Source organism: Pseudopodoces humilis, chromosome 16, assembly GCF_049639895.1.
Source record: "Pseudopodoces humilis isolate 2021_Gansu_Grassland_sample_001 chromosome 16, ASM4963989v1, whole genome shotgun sequence".
Lineage (NCBI taxonomy): Eukaryota > Metazoa > Chordata > Aves > Passeriformes > Paridae > Pseudopodoces > Pseudopodoces humilis.
In genome coordinates this window covers 13,857,186-13,880,800 of record NC_142215.1, presented here as the reverse complement: position 1 = coordinate 13,880,800, position 23,615 = coordinate 13,857,186, and the positions used below count along the sequence as shown (strand labels likewise).

The 23,615-nt window shown below is 37.7% G+C and overlaps 1 protein-coding gene across 1 annotated transcript in view; it reads right to left on the bottom strand.

Moving 5' to 3' along the window:
- LIPC (lipase C, hepatic type) overlaps positions 1-23,380 on the bottom strand; it is a 52,100-nt gene extending 28,720 nt beyond the window's left edge. Inside the window, exon 1 of the mRNA XM_014251346.2 lies at positions 23,168-23,380. Within this exon, the coding sequence (XP_014106821.2) occupies positions 23,168-23,249 (82 nt within the window). The 5' untranslated portion in view covers positions 23,250-23,380. The remainder of the gene's footprint in view (positions 1-23,167) is intronic.
- Positions 23,381-23,615: the final 235 nt, after the last annotated feature.

Below are 23,615 nucleotides of genomic sequence, written 5' to 3'. Positions count from 1 at the left end.
GAATATTTGTTACGTGTCTTTTCCCAAAATAAGATGCTGGGGTCCAATGCTGCACATGGGACATTCATACTGTCACCAGAACAAGTGCTAGACATGAAGACTCTCCAGTCTCCCTGAAGATTTCCTGTCTTCATGACTTGACATTGCAAAAGCAAATCAAACCCAATTCCTTGTCACCTCTGCTGACTTGGTCAGTAAAAGTCTGCATGATGCAAGAAGTGATCTCAGAGTGGATACTGCTTTTTAGGCTGGAATAATGTGAACACTTCAGTGCCAGCTGCCAGCACTGCCTTTGTCCACTGCAGAGTCAGCTCCAGCCAAGTTTGTTTCATTCATGTCTGCATCTTGGCTGAAGAATGACATTTCTGGTAAAAAATAGGAAATAAGCTGAGCATCAGTAGCATACTAATGAACCCCAAATTCCCTTGCAGCTGCTGGTAGGCCAGTGAATCCTGCTGAATGAACCCTGTGACAGGGGGGCATGTGCCACAGTCCTCACCATCCAGTTCTCAGGCTCTCCTGGGAGACCTCTGTTGAAAAATGCAGAAAAAAAATCTACAGGAAAAGCCATTTGTTCCAACAGGGCAATGGTTTTCTTGGGCTTATCAAAGGCTCATAAGAGTAATGAAACCAGCATGGACAGTTGGACACACAATTTTTAGTTAAGGAAATGTGTAACAACTGCATTCTGTGCTGTACTGACTGGGAATAATGATAGCAGAAATACTATAAATTCACTGTTCTTGTGCTCTTCATATAGCCACGAGGAGAGGGATACTGTGCATCCATACTGGTATCTGGGACAATGTGGGAATTAATGATAACAGGGAGGCAAAGGTCTGTGCATCCACATTCCCTGGCACAGCACATCAGACTCTTGCTCCTGAGTTTTTCCTCTCAAAGATGCACATCATGCACCTCAGTTGTAATAACTATAACTATTTTTTTTCTGTTCTGTAATGAGAAAAGATATGAACACAGGATGATTTTTAGCTAGGCAGTTATGGGTGTTGTTTTGTTCTCTTTAAAAGCTAACATAGTATGTTTAATTTAAGAAAACTGTTGTTCAAGATCAATAAAATGTAAAATGTTAAAAAAAGCAAAGAATGATGCTAGCAATAATTTTTTTACTGCTTGATCAAACACTCAAAAAATTTATTTCTGTCAGAAAAAGAAAGGATATATTTGAACCTAATTTGTCAAAGAAGTAGCTCTTACAAGACTGAAACTACTGAGCAATAGATTTTGGAGGATTTTGGGGGAAATCTTGGTCCATGAGTCTTTTTGTATTGAATGAGCATGTGAGTTTGGCCGTGTGACACAGCAGAATATGAGATCTGGCTTGGCAAGTTTACTGCTGTCTTTTCATTTTTCCAAGTAATAACTTGCCTCTGATTTGGAAATTTTAAAAAAAAACCCAACTTTGTCCTAACATAGTTTCTGATAGCTATAGCTATGATAAACACACTGATAGAATATTTTAATTATGAGATTTATAGAATTACTGATTTTCTATGACTTTTATGTAAATACTTCTCAACAGCAATTGAGAAATTATGTTTATTTTCTTGTGAATGAAAATGCTTCTATATTTCTGCCAAAATGTTAGGAAGGTACTAAATTAATTTCTATAATTATTTATTCTATAGATCCTTAGTGATTAAAGTGACCTTATCTTAACCTAAAGAAAGAAAGAAAAATTAACTTCAATCAATCATTAAGGGTGTGACAAGCCAGTGGAAAGTGGCAGAAGATGGTTTATGATAATTTAATTATAGAAAGAAAACCCCAGCTTATACTGAGCTAATTGATGAAAGAAAGGTTAGAGAGAACTTTAAAGAAGTTAAACCCCACCACTCCATCCCAATTTTAGTTCAATGATTGTTGTCCTGCCTATTTTGCATGTTCTTGGTGCAATCTGGACATGGAAGACAAAGTGAGAATTTATAACCAAATTCAGTGTGGGGCACACTGGCTGCTGTCATTGGCAGCAATGGGCAGCTACCTCTGCTCTGCACTTTCCAGGCATCATGTCTAATATTGCTGATGGACATTGTTGGAATTGCATTTAATGATTAAATTGACATTTCAGACTTTGCTGTTTGTCAGATTGGTCTGGGGATTTGGTTTTTGTTGTGGTTTTTTTTTTTTTGTTGTTTGTTTTGGTTTTCATTTGGTTTGTTTTCTTGTGTTTTGCTTTTGTTTGTTTGCTTTTTGTTTTGATGTTTTCGGGTTTTTTTAAAGTGTCTCTCTGATAATAGATAATCCCTATGCACCTGTGTTGATAGCTGGTGTATATTATTGCTTCTCAGGCCCTGTATCTATCAGTTGGAGATACATTACATGTTTTCTGTGGGGGCTGGCTCAGTTGTTAGAAATGAAAGTGAAGCTCTTTGTTGCCTTTCTTATTCATTTTGTTTTGCACCAGTGCCATGGGTTTTGTTCATATTTATGGGAGACTGCCTAGACTAAACAACTGCCACTGCAAGCAGCAAAAGTCACACTCTATTCAGTTCACTTTGAATTAGAACTATCTATTACCCCTCCACAGTAATTTTAATAACTCCCATATTTTTCTGCTGTAGATTCACATAAAGGGCATGTTACTTTTTAAAAGATAAATACATGTTCTTCTACAAGGACCTGACAAATCTATTAGCCAAACCTTCCATTAGCAGAAGAAAGAGCTTCCTTTATTTTGCACAGGTTCTTTCCTAATCTTTCAGGTAATTAGCTGTAATTATGCTTCTGTGTAATGACAGGGCTGATATTCTAAGCATTCAGAATTTTAACTTTAAGCAGCACTTATTCTAATTTCTGTGGTGCTGTGCAGACCTGAGGTACTGCTCTGGGTTGTAGGCACCTTTGGGGTTATATTTTCTGAAATACAAGGAGAATTATTCCTTAAAATGGATGTTCATTTTATTCTAAGCATAGTTCATAGCTCTCTCAGCTTTATGCTTCTTTTATTAGCAGATTTACAATTTACTTAATCTTGGACAAGGCATTTTGGGGAATGGAAGTAGGGATCTTTTGGCTTTTATTAACAAACCTAGTACTCTTACACTGGTATAAGATTATTTTTGGGGACAGGCTCTGCTCCATACATGTTTTGTAGCTGCCACCCTATCTAGACAGAGCTCTTCCAGACAAGGAGAATAATTGGATAAAATAAAAGGTTTGTGATTGTTTGTACAACCTCTGTCCTAGTGGTTCATTTTATAAAACTGTCCTGAGAAATCCTCAGCCACCCTTGTCAGCTGAACTTTGCTAGGCTGCCACACTTAACTGACCTGTAATTTTCACATCAAAATATTTTTATGTGTATTTCCTGGTATATCAGACTGAACTTCAGAACATGCTGGAAGCATCCCAGAAATCACAAGGGAGGTCACAAGGGCAGGCCAGTATTTTTCACAGTGCTTCAATATGTTTGCAATTCCAACTAGAATTCAGTGGAAATGAAGTAACAATAAATTTGTCAAAAAAATAATGACTTTTAAATTTAGTTTTTATTGTTCTATGTCTGTTAGAGTCTATTCAGTGATTTGCAGAATGGTCTCTGTTTCCTTCACATATGCAGAATAATTAATTGATTCCCAATAAAGTTGTCTGATTGCAGCTTTTCCCAGCAAATTTAGATAATAAAATGTTATTTTTCTGAAAGATATGTCTGAAATATATGTGGAAAAATATAATTTAAATATTTCCCTTCAAATTCTAGATAGAATTAAATTATTTCTTCTTATTAGAGGAGAAGTGGAGAATAGAAGGACTATAAACATGCCATGAGAAAATGAACTTCTAGTCCACATTCACTTATCTCTTTTGCCCCTGACATAAAGTTGAGAGAAACAATCTTTGTGTTAGGTCAGAAGTTCTCAGCTGTGTTCTGATCACCCATTTATATTTCTGCTGTCCTGAAGTCCAGGTGGAAACAGTATAGTCCACAGCTGGTTCATCATCTTTTAAAGGCATGTTATTAATCTACTGTAATAAAGAGTCCCCAGCTTAGTCCCTGCTGGGTCTGGAACGGAAGTGGAATAGTGAAAACTATGAAAAACTCTTCATTGATTCCTCATTCTTTTTCTCAGATAGGTTATTTATAAAACCTAAAAACTGTTTGAGTTGTACTCTTACTACAGTTCTGTTTGGACTGTATATTTCTCTGGACACAAAGCATGTTCCATGGTGTGTCTGTGGTGCAAAATCATCCCAAAGGGTAGAGATGGCCTAGGGCTCAGTGTGGGACAGCAGCAGCCACCAGCTTCAACTAATTCCTCTATTCCTTCAGTCAGAGAGCTGCTCTGTTCTACTGAACACAGGTTGGGGTACAAAGCTTGCTGTAACATCTCAGCCCAGGCTAGAGAGCTGCTCCCTGGCACTGAAGCGCCCTAAACCTCCCAGGCAACAGATTAGAGTTGAGTCAGCCTTCTTCATCTTGTCCTTGCTCTGCAGGATGGGGCTGTGTCAGCAACCAGAGCCTTTGGGCAGCATGCAGGGAGCATGCCTGGACAATCAGGCACACTTTGCATTTAGCATGGATGTGGTGTAGGTGTGCAAACACTGATTCCATTACAGCAGCAGGCCTGCGCCGCCTCCTTTCTTCCCACGCCTACGAGCCTTGTGACTTAACTGCTGGTGTGCTTTGCTCTGTGCAGCTGGGAAAGATAACTCTGTCTGGAGGCAGAAATTAAAATCAGTGTAGCTTTGATATATGTGTAAGAGCCTTTATGAGTTTAAATCCTACTGCTGCTCTATTAGTTTGGAACTAGACATGCCCAGGGCATGTTCACTGAGCATCATTCGTTTGAACAAGAGGCTGTAGTGGTTGTGCATGTGATCCTAAAAGTGAGTATTTAAGAAAAATGTTGCTGACTCATAGACCTGTCAGATAAAAGCAGTATTCGGAGAGGACACAATAGCTGACCTTTTGCCAGCTTGAATATAAAGTTAATTTTCAGTAGGACTGTGTAGACTGTACTGAAAAGGAAGGCAGAGTATCTTGTGGAGAAAAAAATACAGAGACAAGCTTTAAGTGACTTATGGGATCTCTGATTAAACTATTGCTCAGCAAATAAGGAGTTTGTTTGGAGGATTCTCTATTTGTATTGTTCTGATTATGTTTTAATCTAACTGCAAATTCTAAAAGTTGTGGGTAAAATGTATTAGTACACAGAGCAATTTGACACAGCACAGGAACTGTTAGCCAAAGCCCAAAGTCTCTGCAGTGGAGGGGAAAACAACACCTTGGCCAAGGAAAGAAAGAGAGCTGGAATCTGAGTCAATGTTATTGCAAAATGAGAGAATAAACATCTCTTCAAACACCAAACCTTATGGAGGATGCCTAAAATTTTCCTAGGTGGCTGGGCCTTCCTCTGAAAACTGTCTTGCAACAGATTAAGGCAGACAAGCTTCATAGAATCACAGAATATGCTGAACTGGAAGGGACCCATCAGGATCATTGAGTCCAATTTCTGGCCCTGCATGGGACCCCCAAGAATCCCACCAAGTCCCTGACAGTATTGTCCAAATGCTTCTTGAGCTTTGATAGGCTTGGGGGTTTTTTAAATTTTTTTTTTTTGCTATGGAGGCAAACCATTCTCTTTATAACAGCTTCTGATGTTTCAGACAGCCATTATGACAGGATGAAATACTTCTCTGTATTTAATTATCAAGTTTTTAATTTGAATTTATCATGAGACTGGTTGAGTAGAGTCTGTAAAATTGTCAGGCAAAGGAATTTTCTAAAAATAAAATGTTGTTAGCAAGATACTCAGTGTGCATAAGATGAAGGAATTTATAAATAGATTTGGGAAGAATTTAACTCATTATAAAATAAATCAAAGATAGATTTTTAGTGATATGGCCATGTTTCAAAGTTATTTTAAAGGAGCCTAAATCTCCACTGTAGAGATTTTGTCTCATTCTTTCTCTGGCACCAGGTGTTCTCCAGCCCCACAGTGAAAGGCAGTGATAGGAGAGAGCCTGTGTGGCACAAAGCAGGTACAGAGCTGTCTGCAGCAGCAATCAAGGGATCTCATTATTAATGAGCCTTTATCTCCTCCCACCTCCTTTTTGTTGTTGTTTTTTTTTGTGGTGGTGTTTGTTTTTTTTTCAATCAGAAGTGTCATAAGTAGCCTCCCTGGAAAGAAAAGTGGATCCATCAGTGGGGGTGGCTCCTGGGAATCTGCTGCTCTGTGGCTCAGAGCAGGAAGGGTTTGCAGTGCAAGCTGCAATGGGAGCAATGCCTGGTGTGGGAACAAGGAGCAGCAAAGAGACAGAGCCAGTGTGAAGCCATCACATTTTGTGAGAGCTCTGCTTCTGAGCTAATGCTACACTTCCTCAAACAAAAATGTACCTAGAAGGAGATGGAGGGGATTCTTTGTAAAAAAATTTTCCAGATATACCACCAAGAGAAAGAAAAAAGAAACAAGCTGCACAAATTATTGTTAGGGAAAAAAAAAAGTTTTTTCTCTTAATGATGGTTTCTCACAAAATCTCAAAGTACTAGGTAGTTGTATTGTATCCAATTACTTGCTGCTTGTTATGTTTCAGCCACAGTGTAAAATTTGTTTAGACATTGTAAAAAACACTTGAAAAAAGAACATAATTATGTAGATTTTACATATTGTGCTTTTCAAAATGGAAGTCCTGCTCAGCCTGACTGTTAGCTATTCATCTTAGCTATAAGACCTTTTAAAGTTGCTTTTGAATGAAAATATATCTGGAAATAAAGTTATTATCTGAATTTAATTGCATTATTTCAATTTCCATTCCAAGACCCGTGATTTACTAATTCCTCATAATTGGAAAGATAAGCCTTTTTCTTATGTTCTCCAGCCAATTAGATGATAAGAGAAAGTGCCTGGGCAAACAGTTTGTCTGTGTCATGGGAGGAGAACTGAGACATTTTGCTTAAATGGAAGTAGGAGTGAGATGCAGCTACGGAAGGTTTTTGTTCTGTACCAGGATGAGTGAACTCACCAGGAATGCACTTTAAACTCTCCACTCTCCCCATGCTTTGGGTTGTACTGGGGAGTGATCTGGGCACACAAAGCAGGATCCTTACAGCCTAATACACAGCTGTGTTTTCAGAGAGAACTGATGTGCTCCAGCTTCCCATGGATCCTCATCCCCACAAGGAGAGCCCAGAGTGATTCCCAGCACTCCCCTGCAACAGAGGCCCCGTGGGCTCACTTTGGTGTTTAACACGGAATGTCTCACTGCTCACACCTGCTCTTACTGCACTGTAGGACATCTTGCAGTGACATGATCTAAATGTGATGAATGATGTAATTATAATCTATGGCAAGATTAATTGCTGCCAGTGAAGAAGAAATAGTAGTTAGAGCAAATACAAAAGATTTTAAAGAAGAAATAATAGATTAAATAAAGCACACTTCTGCTGTCTTTCTTATACACCATATTTTTTTAGTATTTAAATTTATACTCTCTTGGAAGCTGAGGGAGGCTGTGGATTAAATATTAAATTATTTGTTATGTTTTCATGTATTAGTCACAATACTGCATTGGAGTGTGCACCAAAGCAGAAAGAAAATGTGGTTTTTATTAGTTGAATATAGGGGCCCTTTTCTTGCTTACCATATTTGGGGAACTTATTTTCAGTCTCAAGGGAGATATTTAATAAAAATTATTTTTAAACCCAATGAAGAAGTAAAAAGCAAGAAGGAAATAAATCTCTTTAATTGCTTGCAAATTCCCTTGTTGGCATGCCATTTTCTATTACTTTCATTCATATTTTGCTACCGTATTGCAAGCCACACTGACAGCCTGTCCTTACTTATTTTTTATTTGCAGTTCTATTTGAGAACATGAATATTTTATCTGACTGCTTCATAAAGCAAGAAACTTTTCAGGGAATTGCATCATTTAAGAACTTGGTTGGGATGTTAAGAATGTAGCTTGATTTCAGGTGCCTAATCTTCATGTGATAATATGTTCAAGAATTGTCTTTCTGTTTTCTGACTTACTGGTCACGACTGGAGATTGTGGGGAATGCACATATTTTAAAAACACCTAGTTAAAAAAATCACCTGAATTTATATCTCTTGAACAAATCTGATTTTGTCTCCTTCCTCTGAAGGGATTATTTCCTTTCCAGGAACAAACTTAATGGTGAAATCACTGAAGTTTGGATTACATATGATTTTTATGGAACTGAGCAAACTGACAAAAATCACTGGGCTTGAGCAGATCCAGAAAACCAGAGTGGTCACATAAGAATCATGAATGTAGACTTTTATGTAAAATATTATCTGCTGCTCTTGAATGCTTTTCTCCTGACCGTGTAAAGATGCCTTGTTAAGAAAAGATTGTTGTAATTTATTAAGCAATTTGTTTTTGTATAACTCCTAACAGGGAAAGTGATCAGAGAGAAACATTATGTTTGGTTTGAAAAGTAAGGAATTGGAACATTTGGTTTTAGTAATAGTGGAAACTGGAAACAATTCTCTCCCTTTAGAATTCTGCTTATCTTCTTGCTCCATGATAAGTGAATAATGATCAGTGTCATTTCTTTGTGTGGTGGCTCATATGTAACTGATGCACAGTAGATTACAATACATGTCAACACTGATGAAAACAGAGAACTGATTTCTCTAATAGAAAATGTCACTAAGAGCAGTTAAGATTATATTCTTCTGATATAGGAGAGAGATTTTAAAGCATTATTTTAAACATGGCTACCTCTGTCACTGATGGACATGAAGTATTGAGGGTTCCCCAGACAATCAGACACACAGCAGCCGCTTCTTTGTGAGGCAAAAGCCTTTTTTGCGGGGTTTTCTCAACCCTTAAATAATCTTCTCCGACCAGGTTACCCTGATTGGTAGAGGAACAACACCCTTCTCATCCCATTGGAAAACATCAAGAACATCTGTTCAGAATTGTTTTGAGAAAGATAATCTATTTACAATAAAACAATCCTTGAGAGAAAACTGTTCCCAGGAACTTTTCCCCTGGGAAACAGATGAGCCCCGACAGGCTGAAACTCTCTCAGGCTCAGAAATCATGTCCACATACCTCAGCATTGTTTTCCTCAATTTTTCATAGATGATAAAGAAGACAAGATGGTTATATATCATGACATTAGAGATTTAGTATAAAAAGCAAAGTCTGAAGTTCTTTAATTGTTTGTTTTCTATGTACTTTCTAATCCCCTGGTTTTTACCATCGCTTTTCCTCTGCTGACCCTCCCAGCTCACCAGGAGATGTCCTGGCTGCCTGGAAATGTCAGGTGAACACCAAAGTGTGCCAAAGCAGATTCTTATGCAGTCAGATTCCTCATCTGAGATAGCAGTTGTAATAAAGTATATTTAATGTCTTAAACATTTGAACTGATATATGCTAAAAGGTCTGGGAGAAGTTCAAAGATACAACTACAACACATGGCTTTCAATTTAATGAAAGTGATTTAAAGTGAATAATCCTTATTAAGTGAAATTGTGAGCAAAGCACTTATCAATGCTCGTACACAACTTAGCTGAGCTTGGATGCTTATGAATATGCATTGTACATTTGATTATTTTAAAGTTCTTCAGTGAGCAGGGTGGTACTCACGCCTTCTAGGCCTGAGATACCAGAATCACAATCCTTCATGTCACAACAACAAACAGAGATTTTTGTTTTCAGTTCTCTGATTTTGCACAACTTTCTTGTTGAAACTGAGTGGAAACCATATATAATGTCTCCTAAAATAAGTACTGCCCTCATTCTTTGGATGTATCCAGCTCCTGTTTATTTGGTGAATGGAATCTCTACGTCGATATCCAAGGCATCCCAGGACCCTGGTATACTATCAGCGCTCAGCAACCTTTCCTTGAATTTGTAACCTTATAAATTATTTGTCAATGAGCCAACTGGGTTAGAAGCGTCACAATGAGTTTGAAAATTATTTTGAAAATTATTCTCTTTTCTTTTCTGAGAGTTAGCTATGAGTTAGTAGTGCTTGTTTCTATAGAGAGGTTTGTCTCTGTGAGGGAAGGTGGTCCTGATGCATTTGACACTAATTTCTTTCATAGTGTTTAAAAGGCTTGATTTTAATCAGATGTCCAGAGGTTTAGTTCCAGAATTCCCATTATCCTAATTAGTTCAGCAGAATGAAATTACTCAATGTACTTCCAGGCAATTATTTCACCCTTCAGCTGCTGGCATGATACTAAAAGAAATAGATCATGTCATTTATGCATTCCCAGAAATACACCTTGTTGGCTGTGTCCTGGACTCAGGAAATCAAGTGTCTAAATAATGAAAATGCTACAAATTGTTGAATTGTTGAAAATTATAAAAAAATACCGAGACTCTGTTGTCAGCATCATGTCTCAGTTTGTGGCACTTCCTTTTCAAGAAGTGCATAATACAAAAAAAATAGTGACCTTGATTCATCTTCATAATGGTACTATCACTGAGTAAGTGCAGGCCAGAATTTTGATGCTATTTGTATTTTAGTTTTAGAGGAAATGCCTTGCTGTCTTCAGTGCGACAAAGAAAATTATTCAAGAATGGCATGAGGAGGTGAAAAAGAAGGATTCCAGTCATCACACTGAGTACTCTTACAGTAGCTAGAGGCTCAGGGGTTTTTTGGTGTCTAATTGAAAGCAGAGGTAATAATACTGTTCATGTTAAAATTGTGGCCACTGATGCTTCAGAATTGTGGAGTCGTTTGTTAAAATCTTGAGTGCTACTTTAAGGATGGTGTAAAAACCAAAGGGGCTGGCTGACCATTGCAGCCACAAAGCTGATGTGTCATGTCACGTGGAAGGGACTGATGCATATCCTAGGGCCTTATTCCCAACTCTGTGAACTGACATTTGGCTGTATGAAAATGTGGGGGAGTGCATTGCCAAGTGGAGCTGGTGGGGAAGCTGCAGCCTCTGTGACAGACACAAACTTGAACACAGCTCAGAGTGACACAGGCAGCCCCCAGTTTGGGTGACATTGTCAGCTTTCACCTGGTGGATTGTATGTCCAGCCACTGAAGAGCTGACACTTGTCTGTCTGCACTGGGCTGGGCATTGGATTTTTTTAAAGCCATGTTTGTTCTGTGTTTCTCACTCTCTGCTTTTCACTTTGAAAGGAATGGTAGCTGCAGACACATCTTGCCTATTGTCTTTTAAGGTTTCCAATTGTTTCCAACTTCCTGCCATAGAGAATAGTGATTTTTTTGGAGATTAATCCTGTAGGTTCCTGGTTCTCACATAGGAAGTTCTATAAGAAATATTTGCTAGTTTTATTTTGGATGATATGTTATTCTTTTGATTCCTGCTTACTTTCTTATTTGACAATTTTGCTTTCTCTTTGTAGAAAATGTATCTCTAAAGGTCATACTGGCAGTTATCTCATACACCCAAAATAGCTGATTTTAACACATTTCTTTCTCCCCTCTTTCAAATAAATCTTGCTACTACTCTGAAGCAGTGCTTTTGACTAATGAGAGCTATTGCCAGGCTTCCCTGTTATGTCACTTTGTTAGAAATGTGCCTAACATACAAAAGTGACTGGGCTTTCATCACTTCTTAGCCACTGTCACATTTAGGATCAGTGTTTTATGTGGAGCTCAGTGATTCAGTTCAGATCTCTCTAATTCTCAAGGGAGGCTGCTCACAAGAGCAAAAATTCAGTTTTCATACAGACTTGTCTTCAAAGTCCTACATAAAATACTACCTTAAAAGAACAGCACTGTTACTGAGTGGGGTATGAATTGTCTGTAACCTGGTAGAAAGGTAAAATATAGCTCCACTTCATTAAATAAGACAAGATGTCTTTTCTGACTAAGAGTCTGTTTAGACATTTGTAGAATTCCTTGGTTTTGGAAAGTTTCATCATATCTGTCCTTCTGTAGATCATTTGGTACATGGATCAGACAGAATTTTATCAAAGGCCTATTCACATGCAATAGAGCGGTCTCATGTTTCTGAAGAGGACCAAGTTCTCTGATTCTTTCAAAGATGTGAGCAAATTCTGCACCATATTGAGTGCCCTTTAGCTGCAGGTGAAGAATTCAACAGCTTGTGGGAGTGCTAATTAGTGCTAATAATAACTTCAGTGACCTGCCTTGGCTTTAAAATGCCTGACAGAAATTGCCCTGTCCTGGAAGGACAGAGATTTTGTTTCTGTGTACATCTGATTAGGGATGCTCATGCCTACATGTTTCTGTGTTTAATGATCACACACGATTACCAAGTCACTGCTTGTGTATGAATAAAAAAGAAGTGGGTGGTGTTGGGGAATCAAGAGGAAAAAAAGGCAAAGAGACCTCCTGAAAATACTACACCAGAAGTCTGTTATTAAAGGGATTTCTTTTGTAGTCTAAATAGCCTTATTAAAACTAGAAATAGTAATAGGAAAGCATTAGATTAGGAATTGGATTATTCAAAATTAAATCTTGTCTCTCTAATTTTGGTACTTTTTCTCTGGTTACTCTGCTGAAATATGTATGAAGGGTCTGAGGAAAATGGAAACAGTAATTTGAGCATGTACACAAAGAGCTCCAAAGTATGAAATTTTTATTTCATCTGGATAATGGGTTGCTGATGGTGCAGAAAACAATTGTATTTTCAAGGATATTGCCCTAGACCTTTCTAATATGAATTTTATTAATGCTAGCCAGGAAAATGAATTATTTTATGAGCCGGAATGTTAAATTAGGGGTTTTCTGACTTCTCGTTTATTTGCTAAAGTGATTTTTGAAAATCAATCAAATTCGAGGAAAGTGTCTTTCAAATAGTAATAGAGGCTTAGTTGAATGATACAAACACTGGTAAGGTAGCAGATTTACTTATTTTTTAAATTGAGGACAAAAATATAAAGTTAAAAAAAATTGTGACTTGTTGTTTTGTTCCTATTTGGATTCACTTGGCTTCAGCTCTGCCCAAGAAACTCTAAACAGAATTGTTCCCTATCTTGCTGCTACCCACCCACTCCTGACCTCCTGCTGTCCCATCATTGCCCCAGCACAACTGGTCTCTTAATTGCAGAGTGATCAAGATCAGGGAGCTTATGCAGCTAAAAAGCAGGATGACCAAGAAAAACCAGGATTGGATCTGTTTCCAAGCTGATTGGCTACAAGAGGAATTGTAGAATCACTGTGTGACTCCAGGGAACTGTGCTGGCCAGGGGAGAGCCCTCTGAAGTACCAGCAGCAGTAGCCAGAGGGAAGGGATGCCTAAGTTCTTAATGTCACCAAGTGAGTCATGAACTACAATCCTTCACTTTACATTAAGATGTCTGCCATGACTGGATACTGGTGAAGTACAAAGCACAAAAAGTCAAGTATTTGAGGCCTTGCTTTTCCCCAGAGCTGCAAAGGTGCAGAATGTCTTTAGTCTCATTTTGGTTACTGTTAAAGAGTATCCTAGAAATCAAAGAGCAAAGAATTTGGCTTTTTCCCATTTGGTTGCCTTATTACAGTCAATTAAACTTCCTCAGGAACACATTTTTGTATTGAGGGATTAACTTGCTGCACAGCAAGAGGGAAAGTATTGGTTTACTGCATTTTCCTACTACCCACACCATCCCAGAGAGTGCAATATACAGTCAGTGTGGAAATATCACAGAAAGTCTGTGGGGAAAGCTACTACATTTTAATGAAATGAAGGGATATCTGAAACAAGCAGTCTTCCATCTGGAAATTCTAGGGATCCAGAGTGTTCTGTAGTACAACGTTTAAGTTGTATGGCTATCTTGGCTTTGAAAAACAGAAATGCAGGTAGCCAATAGCTGAATTGTGACTTAAAGTAGATTACAGAGGAGCTGAAAAAGATCCTTCAATCACTTACTATAGACACAAGATTCATTTGTTTGGATTGCTCTGGATTGGTCCAGAATGTCTGAAAGGAAGATCAGAAGCAAAGAAGTGCTGGGTTTGCAGGGTGCTAAGTGCTGCTCTGACTCCTGTGTTGTGAGAAAACCTTGTCAGCTCAGAGTACCCAGGCCCTGAGCAGATGTCTGAGAATTTGGTTCCCTTCTGCACATCAGGATTATCATATTCAAAGTATCCAAAGTGATTTTTTTTCTAAAGCCAGTTTAAGAACTAGCACTGATACTTCATAGACTGAAAATCACTAATAATTTAAATATTTTTCATATGCCCATAAATATAAGCTCTTTGATGATATTCAGCAGAGTAACATTCTATTAAAATGAATGGCAAGAGACATCTTAAGGCCAAGCAGTTATCAGGAATTGACTAACAATGTTCTGTAAATTTTCAATTTACATTTTCAATGAATATACACCATCTTCATAATCTAGAACAGAAAGATAGAAAGGGGCATGGGATCATAAGAGAAATCATAATCCAAGGTGTAAATGCTATGAATTTATTAAAATTCCAGAAATGGGTTTGGGAGAAGGGTTGTGCAAAACTTCTTCTTGGACGGAATAATACATCATATTCCTGGTTTTATTTTTATTCTCTAAGAATCTCAGTGGTAGTTGTGCTAATTTCTTCTACCAGATAGAACACAATGTATTCAGCCATGGGAATGTATTCTTCCCATTGCCACTTCCTGTGAGCTATGATTTAGGGAGATTAAAATAGTAAGCAGCACAAGTGTCTCCTCTGGGAGCTGGATCAAAGACTCTGAGTTTTGCTCCAGTTCCAAATCTCCATCGCATTCTTTAGGGTGACACGAACACTACCAAGCCAAAAGGTGCTGAGGGGCACATTTCTTGGCTGAAATTTCTTACAAAATTTGCGGTTCCTTTAAATTAACATATTAAAGTAAAAGATCACATTGTGGTCACAGAGCATGTGAGAAGAGACTAAGGCTATTTAATGGCATACATCAGGATCGTGCTGAACTCCTCTCTCCAGGAAACAGTGCTGAGATTGCTCTTGGGATGGAGGTGGAGTTCTGACAGAGAGGGAAGGCACACTCAGTTTTTGGAAAGAGTGAATCCTGAATGTATCTGTGCCCTAAGAAACGTGTGGAAACCTCACAGTGCTCTGTGGGACACACTATTGTCCTGGTGTAGAGTGGAGGCTGAAGTGTATTAAGCTTAGGTATTTCACTGAGTTTGAAATGCCTTATTGGCTAGAGAAATGCTTTTGGGGTTTTTCTCTGCCTACCCTGGTGTGCCCCAGAGAGCAGTAAGTACAGGTCAGCTGGAGCAGGAGGAGTTGTCTTTGTGGTGAAGGCAGTAAGGCCCAGATGCTCTCACTGTTCCATTGCACTGCAGTCAGCCATGGAGCCTGGGGATAATGAGGCACTCACTGCCCAGCTGGAGTAGAGATGACTGAATTAAATTGCAGTGGTCAATGAAAACCAGAAGAGTAACTTCAGTACTGCTCACTGAAATGTTTTGTGTGGGAATCTTTTCAGAGCTTTGTTGGGATTTCTGATAAAAACACCTCATTAGTACCTCAGCTTTCATGACAGTTTGGTGTCATCCACTAAGAAAACAATGATTTATGATGTTCTTTACAAAAAAAACTCTTCCCAATTAAAAGAAAAAGCTCTACTTTATATTTCTGGGTAAGCAGAAGGTAAGCATGATGGATAAAGACCACAGTAGATTTTCAGATGATGTGCCAGCTGGCTTTCTGTGTAGTTTCTAGTGCTTTATGCTGGTAGCTGTGTTTTTTATATATGATTATTCTCCATTCCCTTCTTTCTTTCTTTTAGGTCTAGACTCTAATTCTGCAGTCCACTCTCATTCCACAGTCCACTCTGCTTATATCTGTACCGACAGAAGAGCAGGCCAGAGAATTACCTGTAATCTAGTCACAGTTCCCTCTATTTCAACTGGTTCTTGAAAATATGCAAAAACTGCTTTGGAGTTATTTTCAAGTGTTCAGAGAAGACTCCATTTGTCTCCTGGCTGCAGTTGGTCCTTCACTTGAAAAGCAGATTTGGGAATCCTGCACAGATATAGTCTGTGAAAGTCTTGTTTTTGAGGGTGAACCTCTGCTCTGGGTCATGCTTCATCCAGCTTACTCTCATTTGCATAAACACATTAAATGCAATTAGGGCTGTCAGGTTTCCTTGTAGTTTATCTAAGAACTGTGGTGTAGGTGGCAATTTATATGTTGTCATAGACAAGCTATTTTAGTCAGGATCAGTTATGGAATTGTTCAGATATTTCAAAGGTCATTAAGGTGCTGGCTCTAGTGACTCCCAGAAAAGCAATATTAAAGCATTAATAGGAACTGGAGTCTAGGATGAGACATTAAAAAGGAGTTCAAACAGATACTAAGGACTTGATTCAATACCTCTAGAAGGTTTTGGGGCATTTTTACATAATGTAATTCAGTAAGAAAGATGAATAGTTTAGAGAGATGAATTTGGCACAGTAAATTGGAGGTTAAGTAATTTCCACATGTCCTAATGGCACTGCTAATTCATATTGTTATTTCTTTCTCATGGTACAGGCACCAAAAGTAATATTCTGCTTCAGTAAATAATAATCAGTTTCAGAAATACAGTAGTTGTCATGTCTTTCTGAAAATAATGATAAGGGTTTTAAATAGTATCCAGCATTCTTACAAATAATTAAACTTTTCAAACAATTTTTTGAAGATTGTAAGCTCTCTTGCATGATACTATTTAAAATATTGTTTTGTAGTGAATAAAAATTGCGCAAACTTTTCCTCCTCAAAAAGAAAATCAGAGCTTCTTCCATGTCCCTTCTATTCCTAGTGTCAAACCCTAAAAAGCAAACCTTGAAGGCATTTTTACTGTCATCTTAAGTCAAGAGTACAAGTGACATAAATATGAAAACTAGCAGTTTAAAAACTAGTGGTGAAGTACTAATACTACATACTAGTATTTCACCACAACACAAAAAAACCCCAAACATATGGAAATATAACAAACAAAATACTAGCCTCTTAAGTATGAATATAATTTTTTAACACCCTTTTTTGTCAGAAAGTCCACATAATTTAATTATTTGTATTTTTATAACAACTCATAGAATTTCAGTCAGAGGTACGCTTTAGTCTCCAGACATGATAATTACCTGGACATTATATTAATTATACAGTGATTTGCCTGGTAAATAAATTAGAATGTATTTTGATATTGTGTATCTATCTATCTATCTATCTATCTATACATATTTATTACTACAACTAAGGAACACACATACACTGCCACCCCAATTTGACAGAATCTCTAATATGAGTGACTTTTGGAAACGCAGGTTGGCAAACATGGAGTTAAACCTTAATTGATGTGCTCCAACATCCCTTATGACCCATTGCTGCTGAAAGGGAGAAGAGTGGTGCTTGAAAGAGTAAGTAAATTCTTCATTCTGACACTATTATTATAGATTACTTGGAGACTGAGATGCATGAAGTAGAGTACAAGTGATCTAATATAGACAAGATTTTAAAATGAAAAATTTCCTCTCAGCAGTGTTTCTATCTAATGGTATACAATGTTAGCATTAAGATATAGGAGAACATGTCAGTGTAGCAGAATTCTGGGGAAGTTTTTCAGCTCCAGACACAAAGCAAAATCAAACATATGTGTATGTTTCTATTTGTGTCCTTGGACCTGCTCTGTCATCATCTCCTCCATGGTTTAGTGCCTCCCTCTGTAAGCAATATACAAATTTAGAAAATGCTTTTTGGATCAAATATTTCAAAACAACAGAAGTTCAAAGGTTTGTCTCATAAAATTTGGGTTTTCAGATTGGACATGCTGGTTTAACTCCAGAGAGCATTATGTGTATAAACACCTTATTTCCTCATATTCAGTATTTCTACATCTCTTTTTTGTTATTTGTTGCACTTGGAGCAACACCAGGAATTCTGGAGGCCAAATAGGAGCCCAAATATAAACAGTATTATTGATAAAAGATTCAAAAGATTTTACTGGACTGGGCAAGCAAACCAGAGAATTTCTATAGTTTTAGCCAACAACTGTTTGTGCAACCATCTTGTTTTAGAAGCATTTCATCACTAGCAAAAGCTTTTGTTGGCTGATTATAATGGGTATGTGGAAGGGTGTGCAATCCTTTGCAGTTAATGCTTTCTGAGAATATTAGCAACTGTAACAATTTTTAAAATATTGAAAGGATCAAACAAGAAAGTTATCATAGTAATATAAATTCAAAACCAGTATATTTCTCTAGAAGAAAAGTTACAAAGTGTGAAAGAGGTCATTTTAACTTGGAGCATAGACATTAAACATTTTTTTTTGCAAGAGCTGTAATTCACATTTGGCCTATGGCCAAAGCAGTGAACTTTATCACCCAGTCTTGGCATGTGCAGATAGATGGTCCCTTCTGTCTCTTTTGCCAGTTATTGCTCATGTTGCCAGGAAATCTTAATCATGCTGCTTGGAAATGGCTGCTGGCCCATCCACCTGCTGCCAAGCTATTCCACTGTATAAGGAGTCCGATTCAGCTTCAGCAAACAGACTCTTAGCTCCATCTAACATAGGAAAAAAGGTCACTGTGCTAAGGCCACCCAAGGGGACCATATGGTGGTAGGACTTAGATCATCACTATTGCACTGCAGTTGATGCAACCCTATTAATAACCCTGAAGATTCACATGGATTTGCCATAACTAGGTTTTCTAAAAGGAAATGTGTAATATAAACCTAGAGTGGACCACAAAATAAGAAGAAAAATGTTCTCTTTACTAATGAGTCATAGAATGGTTAGGGTTGGAAGAGAGCTTAAAGATCATCTAGTTCCAACCCTCCTGCCATGGGCAGGGATGGCTCTCATAGGTCAGGCTGCTCAGGATTCCATCCAACTTGAACTCTTTCAGGGATCAGGCATCCTCAACTAGGCAACCTCTTCCAGTGCCTCACCACCCTCTGAGTAAAGAATTTATTCCTACTATCTAGTGTAAAAGTACCCTCTTTCAGTTTAAAACCACTGCCCCTTGTCCTGTCACTATCTGCCCATATAAAATGTTCCCGTCCCTCCATTTTATAAGCCCTCTTAAGGTACTGAAAGGCTAAAATGTTCTCCCTGGAGCTCTCTCCAGGCTAAACAACCCCAGCTCTCTCAGCCTGTCTTCATAGGAGAGGTGCTCCAGCCTCTGATCATCTTTATGGCCTCTGGACCCACTCTAACAGGTCCACATCTTCCTGTGCTGAGGATCCCAGAGCTTGATGCAGATGTTTTTATTGATACTTGTTTTCCACTGAAACTATGTATTTGTATTTAAAACTAGTTCTAGCCTTCTCTAGCTTGAGAAAAAGGAAGACAATCAGTTAAGATTGCAGTGCCACATTACCAGGAACTATTCTGTATGTTCAGCTTTTCTAGTGTCATATGCAAGCACTATTCAGACAGCAATAGTCAGAAGAATGTAGTGCTCAATTCATATGAATTGCAATCCACTGGTGAATTTAAGTTCCTCATTAAGATGTTCAGTCACTTGCTTTAGTAGAAGTATTGAAAGTTGTTTCATGCATGGATAGTTCCTTTGTCATTTGGATTCCTGTTATTGTCTCTTTTCATGGGAAAAGCAAAGAATCTTCTGTTAGTTAAACTGTGATTATATTTTGCATCCTGTAGTGAAAAATTATGTCTGAAATTATATTCATAGATTTTTCCAGATGACAAAAGGAAAAATAACTGGTTTAGATCATAGAAATTTTGGTAGAATTCTAAGACTCTTGGGAGCAATGCAGATCTTTAACACAGGCATTCAGAAAATGGCAGCAAATAGTTTTGCAGAACGTTTCCTGATAATATCATAATATAATAATATAATATCATAGATCATTAGTGTAACTGGTATCTGAACTTTAAAATTCCAGGACTTCTTGGAACATTATTTTTGTATGTCACAAAATTTAGCTCCTGAATCCCTGTTTAAGTGATCTAACTAGAAGTGATGTGAATTTAAACTTCAGAGGTGATCAGTAAGTCCATTTAAGTAAATAATAAATATTAATGGTTTCTAGACTTGTTTCTATGGGCTAACTTTAGTTCTCTATCTCTACAATTTAAATGGCTTTTGAATCTTCTATGTTTTTTGTGTTTCTAATGGTTTTTCAGCTTCAGATAGAAATTATTATTTTGGTGGTTTATTGGATCAGATAAAGTATACCCCACACACTGCATTTTGTTGAGGAATTTTATATAGACTTTGATACATACATGTTATACCAAACATCTCTTGCATCTGTAATCCACTAGGGGAATAAAGAAAACAGCTATTCAGATTTTTGGCCTGTGTATAATACCAAGATGATGGTAGTGCTGCAGTACTTAAAACATAGCAGAATTGGATGACAATTAAGATGTTACCTTTGCTTTTGGGCAAAAAAAAGTTCAGCTCAACTGCCAGCTGTGAGACTGTCAAGTGAGAAGTGCTAGCTCAACAGCATGCATTTTCATGTCAGCTACTGTATAACTTTGCTCTGCACAAGGAAGTGGAATAATGGAAAATATTCTTACCTACTTTTATGTTTATGGGAAAAGAATCAAAATAAATAAGAGCTTATGTTGAAATATTTTTCACATGCTTGTAGCAAGAATCATCTTGGCTCAGTTTCAGGGATGTTATTTTTAGGTTCTTATTTCTTGTTCTGGGATTCTGCTTTTAGATAATGAACCGTTGCCAAAAATGCCAAACTTCTTTCCTGCTATATAAATGTACAAGAAAACCATGCCATTTCAGAAACCCTCTGTGGTTTTTTAAGAATAACCCTGTGTGTGTTTTAAATTTGGTGTTGTCTTTGCTTGGTAATGCAATCCATCTTATTCTACATAATTAAGTATAAAATAAGTACCTACAATATATATTTTTGTACATAACTTGATCAAAAATATTTACATATGCTCATCTAAATTGATTTATGTGCTGCGGTCTAATTCCTATAAGTTCTGATTTTGTAATGTGATTTCTTCTACTGTGTAGGTGGATACAATGATACAGAAAAAAAATTGAAGTAGTTGTTTTATTTTCTGGATACAATTTAATGAGTAGGACTTTTACGTAGTGATTGTTCTTTTAGAGAATGGCTCTCTCAAAAGTAATTGCTTGTGCTAGAATTATGTACCAGACACTCATCCCTGAGGAGGCTTTGCACTCCTGGTAGCTGTGCTGTTCTATGCTGTAGTTCCTGCTAAAACAAGAACAAGCGAGTTCCAAGGAAGGATATCCAGGTAAAATAGATACAATGCTCATGGAAAGCTGTCTCCACTTGACAGCATTAAAGGGCCTCTTATGCAGAGTTAAAAGTTTTGCTCCTTTCCTTAGTGTGAGGTAATGCCTTACTGTGGTTTGCATCTGCCTCACTGAGAAGTGAAATGAGGAAAAAGACCTGGGGCTACCAACGCACACAGAACAAGCAGAGCTTTGCTGAGAAGTCCAATGGTTACAGAAATAAGGCAAGGTTTTGAGAACTGGAAATTACATTATCTTCTGGCCAAGGCTGGTGTGGCTAGAGGTTGGATTTGAAGATACCAAGGGAGTGAAAGATGATTAAATACATGTTAATGCAAATGGACAGTTGGAATTGGAATTGGACTGATTTAAGAGTGACAAGAGATGAGGGTCTTAGTTCAAGAAAATGGAATACCAGGGTCTTTAGTCTTGTAACTACCCCCTGTAGCAGATCTCATTAGGCTGTGGGGAGCCTCTGGAGGAAAATACATAAATTTTTTGCATTTTTAGAAATAAACCTTCTCTGCTTCTGAAATCAGTCTCTTGCCTCAACATACTATGAGCTGGGCGTATCTGCTAGTGCCAATGTGACATGCGACCTGTTGTTTGTGGCCCACAAGTAAGGTTTTAAACTGCAGAGCAAACAGATGAAGTCCATGATACAGGAGTCCTAGGTCATGAGGGGAAAGGGGATGGAGAGAGTGAAGTAACTGACCTTGCTGTAAATGGTGCCAGAGGTCGTGGGGGTAGGAGAACGTGAGCTGCATGAGGCAGGACCTGTGACTGTGAAAGAACCGGGGGACAGTGACTTCCTCTCTGCCTTGTGTGTCTATGGGGAACTAAACTTTGCCCACACACTGGGATCTGAATAGATCTGAGCAAAGATTATGGGAGAAACCTCAAACTAAAGTTAGTGCTCTTATTTTAAGTTCTCTCAAACATACAGAATTGGTCAATGTTTCTAAATAGCTTTCTAAGGTTCAGCGACTGTGAAGGGTATGCAGGCCTTGTCTGGTAAAACAGGCCAAGTTATTGCAGTAATTGAAGTTTCTCACAGGGTTTTAGTTCTGGGATTTTATATTGTTCAAAGTTAAACCCAAGGGGAAATTTAATGTGCAGAATGAAAGAAAGGTAGTCCTGCCTCCTGTAGATCGAAATCACTATGCCTATTGCATATAAAGCATTTTTGTATCAAATTGTAATTATAAATTAACAAAAATAAAAAGCACAGCTGCTGTAAGGGGGCATACTTTGTGAATGTGCATATCTTTCTTTATTTCCAGCCAAGGAAAAAACTACATGTATCCCTTCCAGACTTAGAGTATTAGAAATGCAGTTAGATAAGTAGGAAAACTAATGCTTGGTTTGTATACATCAATAATGAGGTCAGACATGGCATTGTCTTTGTCTATCACATCTGAGAGGTTTTAAGAAATGCAGTTGTTTGATGCCCTGTCTTATTCAAAAGTCACACAGATACTGACATAAGGTGCAGTGTCACAAATGCCTAGGAAATGGTTGTAAAATCACGCCAATGATAAAGACCCATTGCAGTTCTGATCCTCCTGCAGATGTATCTCTCACTCAAAGATATTAATCCACTTGAGATGAAAGGCAGTCTGCATTAGGCAACTCAGAAAATGAAAACTTAAACACTGTCAGGTAGCTGGAAATTTTGATTCATAGTAGGAGACTAAATCTGTCACACAGAATAATTCCAGCTGAAGAAGACTATAATATTATCAATTCAGTGAATATTTTCAAATTAATACATTTTAAAATTAGCTTCATCAGAGGTTTTCTTGAAGGTCAGATTACCTTAATTCTGTACATTCTCCACATGTATGTGTTCCCCTGGGAAATATTTGTGATAACTATGAACAACTACATTTTCCACTAATACAGGTATAAATGCCATGTTTTAGGGAACATAACACCCAAACCCAACATCCTGATGACCAAACTATACTACTAAATCATAGTCAATACTATTAAATTTTTATAGCATAAACATTTTTTAAAAGTTCAATATCATTATTTATATTTGATAGTATATTACCTTTTTTCTTTCCTTCATTTGTATTTGCTGAGACGATGATGCAAGAAAGCAATAAAAATAAAAGAAGTTGCACACTTTTCATTTTTTCTTTCTTTGAATGAGAACTCTGCTAAATTCTGCCAAGAGATGGGAAAAGGAAAGAATTAGCAATGCTTTGCAAGAAATTCTTTGCCCATTAATCATTAACTTTGATTTCTTCTGTCCCTTGCTCCGGTTTTTCCTTTTATGGAAGGGAAATTAGAATTTGCCTGTTTCCAGCCTCTTCATTTTAATTTTATGCCACTTGTGGCAGAAATAATTTGGAGCTGGATCCTCTTGTTCAACACTGCTCAGCTCTCAATACAGACTTGAGGGCATTTAGTTCTCTAAAATACTGCTGAAGGCCAGGGTAACCAGTTTGAATTCAACTGGTCAACAGCTCAGTCTGAACACATTGCAAAATAAGGGC